This window comes from Echinococcus granulosus, assembly GCF_000524195.1.
Source record: "Echinococcus granulosus chromosome Unknown EG_S00021, whole genome shotgun sequence".
Classification (NCBI taxonomy): domain Eukaryota; kingdom Metazoa; phylum Platyhelminthes; class Cestoda; order Cyclophyllidea; family Taeniidae; genus Echinococcus; species Echinococcus granulosus.
This window is the reverse complement of record NW_020170401.1, coordinates 314203-324913: the sequence shown is the minus strand read 5'-3', so window position 1 is coordinate 324913 and position 10711 is coordinate 314203. Positions and strand designations below refer to the sequence as shown.

Here is a 10711-nt window from a genome sequence, read left to right as displayed (position 1 = left end):
GCTTCTAAATTCAAGGGTGTAGTGAAAGTGAGTGTGAACACGTTATAAGCTGTGCTTTTCTGGACAGCTGTGGAAAGTGTGGCATGAGCAGAACGCCGCGCCACTAAGATGGAAAGCGGAACCTACTGAGACAAAGTAATCTGTGTAGTTAAATGTGCAGCTAGGATAACTACTTTTCTGTTAGGCTTTTAGTTGATTAATCATTAATTTCACATCTTTGGAGTTCAAATGGGTTCATGCGCTAAATCCCCAAACTTTTTGATGCAACAGGTAGGCACGGTTAATAGCTCTTCATTAGGGGTACACACACACACGCACACACATTCACACTCAACACCTAACACCACCGCCACTTTCCACGGCGAAGGGAGTCTCTCACGCCTTGTGTACCTGTCCGCAAATGGTGGTTTCGATGGTGTTTTGATGCCTATGTGTGTGTGAAACTTGGCGATAGCGTCGGAAGTCGGTGGGCCAGGCTGGTGGTGCTGAAATAGAAATAGCGTAAGGAAGGAGGGGAGGGAAATGACAAGATGAATGCTCTTCACTGCATGCTTCTCCCCCCCCCCCCGCCACCACTAAATATGGAGTATATCACTACCACATTGAGACAGGAGGGCGGGAGGATCGCGTGACTCATGTTTCGATGCGCCCCCCACTTACTCACCCTCCCACGAAACTCCCGATTTGGGTCTCCATGGCATAACGAAACTTGTTTTTCGAGATTCTACAGGTCGATTTGTTCGCCAATGGAACCAATTAAAAAAAAATTTTGGTAGGAAATATGAGAAAAAAAACATGAATGAAATAGGTTACACTCCTTAGGGAACAATCAATTTGCTTTCATCTAATTTGCTCGCTGCCATCGCCATACATGTGTGTGAGAGAACTCGTTGAGTTTAGAATGTTGAGGCTGTGGTAGTCAGTCGTCCTTTGAGAATCTGTTGGCCTTGATACCTGTGTAATACACATACAAGTGTCTCAATGAAGCGCAGTTATGTCCATTTTTGGTTCATTTTGAGCTAGATGGAGGTCTACATCCTCCAACATGCCAGGACAGCCATTTTCTAACCATTTCCAAATGTTGGTGGGGCTGCATTCCAGATACTGATGTGCAACACTCGAAGGCCTACTTGAAGTATGGCCCTGTTTGAAAATTTGTGCTAAACTTCGATTTTGTATGCCATCGGTAACCAAGGAGGATACAGACTTTGATCTCTCCAGACAGTTTTGATTATTTGCGGAGTTCTGCACTACACGTTTCTCCAAACTTTCCACCCTTCTCGAGGGTATGAAACTGGACTCAGGATACCACTACTGTTTGACGCCCACAGCAGTCCCATTTACCACTAATGGGAGCGTTTAAGATGGGCATATATCTATGGTTCCTGGGATAGCCAATTCAATAAATTGCACTCCCATGCACACGCGCACATGTCAATGACAGAAACAAGATAGCATTGACAGCGTGGGAAGCGTCACTAAAGTCCTAGCCTTAGAGCATCCATCAAATAACCAGTAATATTCCCTGCCTTGCTGATTGGTCTATTCTCCCATTGGCCACAAACAGCTCTGGCATCTGATTGGTCATTCGCCACGCGTGCTGATGATCAGTCTGTTCAAACGCACCGGACAACATTGCCAATTCCTTCAAAACCGTTTCACCTGCACACATCCTTCCACCGTCTTATTCTTTACTGGGACTTGGCATCAGTCATTCATCGTCAATCATTCACTCTCTCGTGTGGACTTTAAGCCTTTGCACCTGGTGAGTTTGGTGGTTTGGATACTTAGAAATGGAATTATTTTATACGCCTTTGTTCTTTATGTATCAAAATTGTTCTTTCCTTTTATTGAGTTAGATGAAAAAAATAATGAGTCAGTTCCGGGTGCACGCCTGTGTTGCTTTCATGTTCCATAAACAGCCTAACAGCACCTGTTCACAAGTGTGCGCCTTTGGCCTCTAGCAACACTTGTCAAGGCGTATAGACATGATTGGCATGTAACTTGTGGCCTCGTATAAGCAAATCACATCACCATAGCAACTATCACCCTTCCTACTGCTACTCATCGGCACACATTTTCAAGCTTTCTGTTGTCTTCCGACACCCCTTTAATGTCATTTGTGTGGATTAGCAGGTATAATCCGACCGCTTCCTCCTCGTCCGGTCACAGGACATCCGATAAAGCTGTTTTTTGTCTGTCCACGTAGCAATCGTCTACTTTTCATCGACTGCATGACATTTGCATAACACCTTTTTGCTCCATTGAAGGCTTTAATGAAGCCGTGTAGATTTGACATGATATTTTGCTGGCATTGTCAGAAAATGAGGGAATGTTTTAGCCTCTACCGCTCTCCTTCTTTCAAGTGGTTTAATCCCGCAATACCACTGGGGAGTTCACGGTTGCTTTTGCACACAGCAGCACTAATTGAAATGCCAGCCTCAATGCTCGTTTCTGCCCGGGCGACATTTTGTGGCAGCAATTGGCTTATGTATGATAAACAAATTTGCTGACTGGGTCTCAGAGCAAAAGTGGCTGCCCATGGAGAGGTCTTTCGACTTCTCAACACAACATACCATTTGTTAAGAAAAATGTAATCATCCTCAAACCGAGATCGTAATCATATGTTTACTACATTGCCTTAAGATCACAACCACTTTGGTGAAACCAACTATCTTAAACTGATAGTGGCGTGCTGTTCTTGTGAGGACTGAATCATAGGAGATGGCATGGATGTCCAAAAGCGGTCCTGTCTCGTTTTCTACACCATACTTCGTGCTCTCATTGTATGCACCCCCTTAATCATCCATCACTTGAGTAGTCGGGTTCTTTCAATCAGTTCTAACACTGAACGATGACTTTCTCCCATGCTGAGAAGACTACTGCCACATACCTCATAGACTTTAATAGAGTACACTCTTCATTTCCTAGCTGTGGACTGCCAACTATTTCCAAAGGCGGGATGCTATTCTACAGTAAGCGTATTTTGTACACCAATCAACTTTTGTAGGACCTTTCATGCTCAAGTATTCGTTCCCCAACGAGGAAAGATGTCTTAGTGCGGATGTTTGCCCCTGCGGTCTGCATCTGTTGAAGTGGAAAAATTGAGACAGCATCCGCTTATGCGACTAATCGTGCCCATCCCCTCTCCTCTCCGCTATCTTACTAATTGTACTCAAGGGGACAGGTGATTTTGAAGTCCACACAAACACCAAAAGTCTGTAATTACCTACTCTTTTTCCTTCCTCTCCTCCACGGCATCGTCTCTCGACTCTAATACTGAAATTAATCTTTAAAGTTTCAATTAATTTCGCCGTACTTTCGGTGAATTCAATTTGAAGTTACGCAAATCCGTTTTCCGCCGTGATTATATGTGACCTGCTTAGGCTACTGCGACATTATGGGGGTGTAGATTGTGCTCATCTCTAACGCTTCAATTGAGCTTCACATACACACGCACACAAACGCGTAGAAAGTCGTACTTTTTTGCAGAGGAAGGAACGAAAAAAAAGTCGAAGGATCAGACATCAAAGTGATCGATCTCCCACAGTCTGGCGCTTTCCGAAAGCAGCTGTTCGTGCGGTAAATTCAGCACTCTCGTCCTCCTTTTCCTTCGTCTCGGATGGGGCGTTAATTTATCACAGAGAGTCCGATTCTCCGTCATTTTGCCCTTCGTCCCCTTCCCTCCCTCCGTCCCCCCCCCCCCGCACCTTCCATCAACCAATCTTGCACGGAAGGCAAGATTTTTGTCCAGAAAACGCCGGCCTACTCCTTCTTCCTAAATGCCACACTTTTTTTCCCCAACCCGCGACGCGATTCGTCCCTCGATGCACCCTAGGCTGGCGACTTTATGGCTATCGGGTCAAGAAGGGAAAGGCTAGTATAAGATAAACACACACAGGCCCCATCGACGCCACTGCCGCCGCGTTTGGGGCCATTGCGTGGCAGGGACATGGGTTCATCTATCAGCTGTTGCCTTTGCCTGTCATTTCGGTTTTCGGAAGTTTTCCCCGTGATTCCGAACTAGATTTGAGGTTATAAAGGTTTCGAGTTGGATAACGTTAGCTAGGCTGGGAGAGAAGTGCGTCTCCTAACCGGCAATTATTGGTCATGAAAGGCGATTTTAGCTTGCCTATAGTATAAAATCGTCGGATTATGGTGTATTAAGATCAATTCCGAAATAAATGTCCATAGAACGTCTAGTTACATTTCTTCCATCATCTGAAATGCTTAATTTGAGTTCCAGATTTTTGGGTTTTTCCCACTTTTTTAGCCACCACCGCTGATAGAAAGCCTGTCATGAGCATCCGAACTGCCCCCTACTTGGACATGATGTCATCAAAAACAGTTACTATTCCAGAGTAAAATATTTTGGAGGGGAACATGATATTAGTACGGGATTCTGGCAAATCATAAGTGTTGTCTTCACAAGTAAAAAGGGCGAACGAAATTTGTCTCTCCACATCCTCCGAAGTATGAAATGGTACGTAATGTCCAGGAATTATCTCCTTTTTTCAGTTCTTTTCCCCCAAAAATGCAAATATTTTAAGATACCTAAATTCCCAATCTCACGTTTTGATAGCAAACGAACAAGATAAAGTGTGTAGCAGACATCAACGTTACAAGTTTTGTTGTCTATAATTTTGAATGCGTCCTTAGTCTCTACTCCGTGTGATTGTTCTTGTCAGTCTCTTTCCCATATATTTTGATTATTTGATTAAATTTTCTTTGTTGAGAGGGATGGAAATATCCTCTCTGCAGGTAGAATATCAGCGAATCCGTATTTGCCTAAAAATTAGGCATACGATTGCATAAATGCAGTTTCAGTGAATTGTAAGTAGTATTCGTATGCTTGCAAGGGAGTAAAAATTTGGATATCGAATTTCCTTCGGTTTGGTCTTTTTCAACATGTGTCGATGAAGTAAAATGGAGCTATTCATGGATCCGTGCCAAAAAACACCAAGTACGATAGAACAGTTGCCATTCCCGGCACTTTTTGATCAGCCTCCTAGGCCTAATTATGGGTGGAGCAGTTCGCATCCACATTTAATTTGTTTAATGAGTGCATTCCCTCTATACACAAACCATTATTGAGGGTAAAAACTAGTTCTTTGAAGCACTCTAAGCAAGTTATTCTCAATTATAAATGTCTATGACCTTAAAAGTCCTTACTTTAATGACCCCCAAACTCAGACTAACGTCCCAATAGGGTCATTTTAAAAACACCCATTGTCCTCGTTGTTTCATAAACAAAACAGGGAATTAGAATTTCCATCAATAAAGTACACCATTTCCAATTCCCTTCCTGATCGTTCTTCCCCCGTCTTCTTTGTCATCGAAGGGACCTTGTCCACCTCTTCCCCTCGTTCTCTCTGCTTACCTGCTTTTTTTGCGGACAGGTGGCGAAACTTTGGCGTATTCGCTCCTGTGTCTCCGTGTTTGGACGCTGTATAACGCCACAACAGCTGCGGTCACAATCACAAGCGCACACACACATGCACACACGACAGAGAGAGAGATTGGAGGTAGAGGGTAGAGAGGCCAAAGCATGACTAATTGGAAGGGATAACAACCACTTATCACATTGGTCTACGGGTTATGGGAAACACTCATTACAAGGTTGCAATGTTGCCCTGTGAAATCATTTGGAGAATTATTCACACAGTAACTACTGAAAGTCAAAGAAAAAATTAAAGTGTTCCGTAACCTGATATCGTGGGCTGCGGCAATGGTGTACGCTCGGGGTCCGTGACCAGATATGCTAATATGTCTTCCATGATGGTGACTCACTCATCCGAAGCGGTGTCGTCAATTTGTGCTCATTCTGTAAGAAGGAGATTGCCTGGCTCATGAGTTGTAGATGTTAACACCATTTTTCATCTAGAATGATTGATGATTGGCTCTGAAACATTTGATTGATTCCCAATGACCCTCGATGATTCATCGCAACACTTGCCATAATGCCACAGAAAATGTCCTCAACAAGGCCAGGAGTTGTTTCACTCACTTCCTAGGTCTGGAAGTTTTAAGTCAAGTAAGGAAGTTTCTTGGAGAAGAGCCACTTCAGGCACCGAATGTCGGTCAACCACCAGCTAGTAAGACGTCCGAATGGTGGGTGTTTTTAAAGAGAGCCATTCGCCTGTCATTAACATTCTCGGCTGTAGCGAAGTCAAAACCACAGCGTAGCAGCCATTCGTGGGAGCATTTACTCATTGTCTGGAACACCTGACTGACTCATAATCCCTCCTGGTGTAGGAACAAACATTAGCAATTTCGGGAAGTTAGAAGGTGGCAGGTATCAAAACAATGCAGCAGGTCATTCTAAGATGACTTGGTGGTACTTTAGAATCTTCCTATATGGAAGCTTTCTCGATTTTGATGAAATACTGGCCTATGCGTATAAATAAGGCAGGGGAATACGTAAAAACACGGGGATTTTCTGTTGATTGAAAACTGTCCCATTCTTTTATAAACTTGAAATTTCCTCAGGACAAATCCTAGATTTCACATTAGTCCATCCTTTCCTGTGTTAGAGCTTTTATGCTGACACGTTCTCCAAGTACGATTAGGCTAGGTTGGAGGACAGGTGAAGAATGTAGCAGCGGTAGAGTGGTTTGGTATCATGACAATAGGATGGCGGTATTTGAATTGTAAATGAGGACCACCTACCCACAAATGGGATTGGTATACCTGCCGTATTTCTCCTTTGAACAAAATCCTCTCCTTAAAGCCGCACCACCTAATTAGCATTCACCTGTCAAGAATTCGGATTCAAGTGTGACGGCCGCGTGCATAAATGCCGCTTCTCTCCGCGAATTTACTAGTGTCTTTGATTTATTTTACAGCTCAAAGACATGCAAGGAGGCAGATGAAGATGCTATCCATCATCGAAATACCATCAACTATTTTTCTTCTTTCCACCTGTCTCCTTGTTTACGCAGGGCCTGGAGGTAGTTCACCACCGCAAATACTTCTTCCACCAGAGGATACCTTTCCTCTCGAGGGAAATTTGGAGTTTTCATGCAAGGGAACTGGATTCCCCGAGCCCCAAATCTCTTGGCATGATGCGAATACGCAAAAACGGCTTGATGAATCGGCTTCTAACATCCATGTCAATCAATATCTTGGTCGTTTGACCATTGCAGATCCAGAGGTGAAACGGACGTACTCTGTCTACTGCAACATTTCCAACACCGCTGGATGGGTAGCTAGCTCGGTAGTTCATGGTGGTTTGGCATACCTAGAGCACGATTTTCCTCGATTTCCAATCGACAAAACGGTAGAGGAAGGTGATCTTGTTCTTTTGGAGTGTCAGCCACCCATGGGAAACCCAACTCCCACCACAGAATGGCTTTTTAACAATGCCGAACTTCCACCTGGACTAGGCTTGATAAGTCCAGAGGGCGATCTCCACATTCGAGAAGTGAAATCTAAACACGCTGGGACGTATGCATGTAGAGCGAGAAATATTGCAGGGAAAAGGCTGTCTCCATCGGCAGTTCTTCGAGTGAAACGCAAGACTCTTCGCTTTCTGCAGAAACCTAAGGACACTCAATCAACCATTGGGGCGACAGTCACGTTTCGATGTCGGGTCACTGACTCCAAACCGGTTGTTTGGAGAAGGGGTAACGGAGAACAGTCACTTGATCGTTCTCGGGTACAAATTTCCCCCACCTCTATCACAATTCAAAATGTCCAGCCCTCAGATGCGGGAAGGTATATTTGCATCGCGGCAGATGGTGTTTCTGCAGCGGAAGCACAGCTAACAGTATTAGGGGCCTCCAAACCCACGTTTTCTCGTTTTCCAACTGATCAAAATGCTACTGAGGGTGAAACAGTGGTTTTTCACTGTCGAGCAGCGAACAATCACAAATTTCCTACTTACTGGGATTTGCCAAATCAAGTAACTGTCTTTCCGAGTGATCCAGTTGACAATATCTTTGTGAATGAATTGGGCGATTTACAAATTCGAGGAGTACGTCTCACTGACAGTGGTGTCTATCAATGCACAGTAGATTCAGAACTCGGCCTTATTACTAAAAAGGCTCGTTTGCAAGTTTTTCCTCGGACTACCAAGGATACGACTCCTCTTCCACCAATCATCAATCTACCGCCTGCCAATCAAACCCGTATTACAGGTGAAACGGTTCTTCTAGACTGCGAAGTTGGCATTACTCGTGAACCAGAGACGGGTTTTGACCTAACTAGAAGCGATTTCGAGACAAGTCAATCAAACGTCTTCTGGGTGCGGGGTACAAGGTCCACTGGAGGTCTACAAGAACGTATCGAATTTTTTCATCGAGATCGTGATCCGAGGTTTTCTCTTCTGCCAGGGGGAGGGCTACAAATCAGCGCCGTTATGATGGAAGATACAGGGAATTACACCTGTTTTCTGCAATCTAGTCATGGTCCATATATGCAGTCGAACTGGACTGCAAGTTTGGTAGTTCTGCCTCCCGATAGTCACTTATCATTGGTTACAGAGCCCGTAGAGCCTCTATCGCCACCAGAGAACCTTCGAGTTTTAAACCAGACAGCAAAATCTGTGACACTGATTTGGAACCCGCCCAACATTCACGACACAAATGGGGTATCTTATTGGATCGAAATGTTCCATACAGCCGAAGCAGATCTCGGATGGCAGGTTTTACAGGAATCCTGGCTTCGAAATGCTATCCGATTGGAACCCCTTCAGCCAAACTCTGCCTATTACTTTCTCATCCGACCAAGATGGATTGAGGGCCGCATTGGATGGGCTAGTGCCCCTCTAGGCCCTATTCAAACCCAATACCGTCATGATCCATCAGCAGCCGGTGGATCTGGTTTATTCAAGTTGGAGGGATTGCAGGTCCAAGTCCTTTCATCCACTTCAGCTCGTGTTATTTGGAGTATGGAGAATCCACACGAAGTTGCTTCAGCGCTAACAGGGTTTTCTGTTCGTTACAAGGAGGTTCCACTAACTCGGTGCATTTCAGCAAATGTCTATGATGCTACCTTTTGCAGTCTGCGTTCAGGAGAAACACTGACACAACGAATTCAGATCTACCAAGAGCAGTTGAATACGGCTTCGTTGAGGGATACTCAGGGTGTTTCACTCGTTCCTCACGAGGAGCCAGAAATGTTTGCCGATTTTCCATTTGATCGAAATCATGGATTAGCATCTCCCTGGACGTCAACTCTTGCACATCTAAAGCCCTTCCATTGTTACTCCGTCCTGGTACAGCCCATTTCTATCTACCCTATACAGGAGAAAAATGAAACGACTCTATTTCTCATTCATGAAGATGTACCTTCAACACCTCCACAGATAATTGGAGTGAAAAAGCAATCAAACCATAGTGTGGAGATTTCATGGACTGTTCCACCTGCAGATTCTTGGAATGGTCTGCTCACTGGTTTCGTCGTTTACGTATTCAACGCTGCAGAGAATGATAAAAGAGAACTGAAGTTTAGTTACGGTGATACTAGGGGTGTTGTAAGTGGTCTCAAAGCTGGTGAGATCTATCATCTTCAAATGACGGCTGTGAATTGTCGAGGCAGCAGTTCCAAAAGCATCCCAATCAATTTCTCCGTGTCTGAAGGTGGAATAATCAGCGACACTCCACCTTCAGCAAGTACCGTCAATGGTCTTATCCAGTTTCAACCTTGGGTAATTGGCATCGTGGTCGGTGTGTTAGTGATTTGGCTACTTGCGATGTTCTTTGCGGTCATCTTTTGCCTCCGGCAAAGGACTCAACCAAAACAACGATATCCTCCATCTGTTGGAGGCGGATTCAATGAAGATGCGACACGTAAATGCAGCGCGGTTGTAGTTTCCAAGGAGGGTTATAATCTTGTCCCCTTAATCAAGCCTCATTCCATTTCTGGTGGTGTTAGTGATATGGAATGTCCTCAGGGAAGTGATTCAGCATTAAAAGCGCCCACAGCATCAACTCAACAGAATACCAACACCACTATTGCAAGCACAAATAGTTCTTCAACTGGAGGGAGCTGTAATCCAAACATTAACCAAGCGCAGCACACCTACGAAGAGGGCATCCTCTGCCAGGCATCAGATTTCTCCCCGTCTCCATTCTTTTCCCACATTACCACGCAACATATGGAATATCCCTTTGTAGAATATCGACCTGCAGAGATCTCGAACAACAGTGTCTTCTCCGCATCAGTTATTGAAAATAGTCCGACCACAAATGGGCTACCACCGGTTGCGCCTGTGGCCCAGTTGGGGTGTACAAATGGAACCGGTTCAGGGCTCGATCATATAAGTTCCAGCGTTACACCTTATGCTACAGCCTCTTTGATTAACGCTGAGATTTCACAGAAAGCGTCCATAATATCACCAGGAAGTCGGACACCTTCTGACATGTCGTCAAATGCTGGAGGCTCACATGTGCCCATGGTGACAATGCACAGTCCACAAAGGTACTCCGTGCGTCCACAGCAATACATCTCACGCTCCAGTTCGGGCACAACAACAGGAGCTGAAGAGGACTACCTGTCACATCATCATCAACAGCAACAGCAGCAACAGGTAGCTAGGAGAAAGACTGTTCCAATGAATGTGGCCCCCCCTCCACAGATTCCACCCACCTTCACTGAATATGAACTATGTATTCCTCCTCCACCACCACCACCGCCACCACCAATTCCACAGCATCAGTTGTCGGCTCAAGTCCCTGCGAACGGTGGTATACATGCACCGGTCTTTTAA

The 10711-nt window shown here is 44.9% G+C and overlaps 1 protein-coding gene across 1 annotated transcript; it reads left to right on the top strand. All coding sequences in view use genetic code 11, as the record gives it.

Moving 5' to 3' along the window:
• Nucleotides 1–6874: 6874 nt before the first annotated feature.
• Nucleotides 6875–10711, top strand: EGR_03793 (Roundabout; the record flags this gene model as incomplete). The annotated part of the gene is made up of 1 exon (XM_024493042.1): nt 6875–10711. One exon carries the CDS (start codon nt 6875–6877, stop codon nt 10709–10711), a length of 3837 nt encoding a protein of 1278 aa, XP_024352503.1.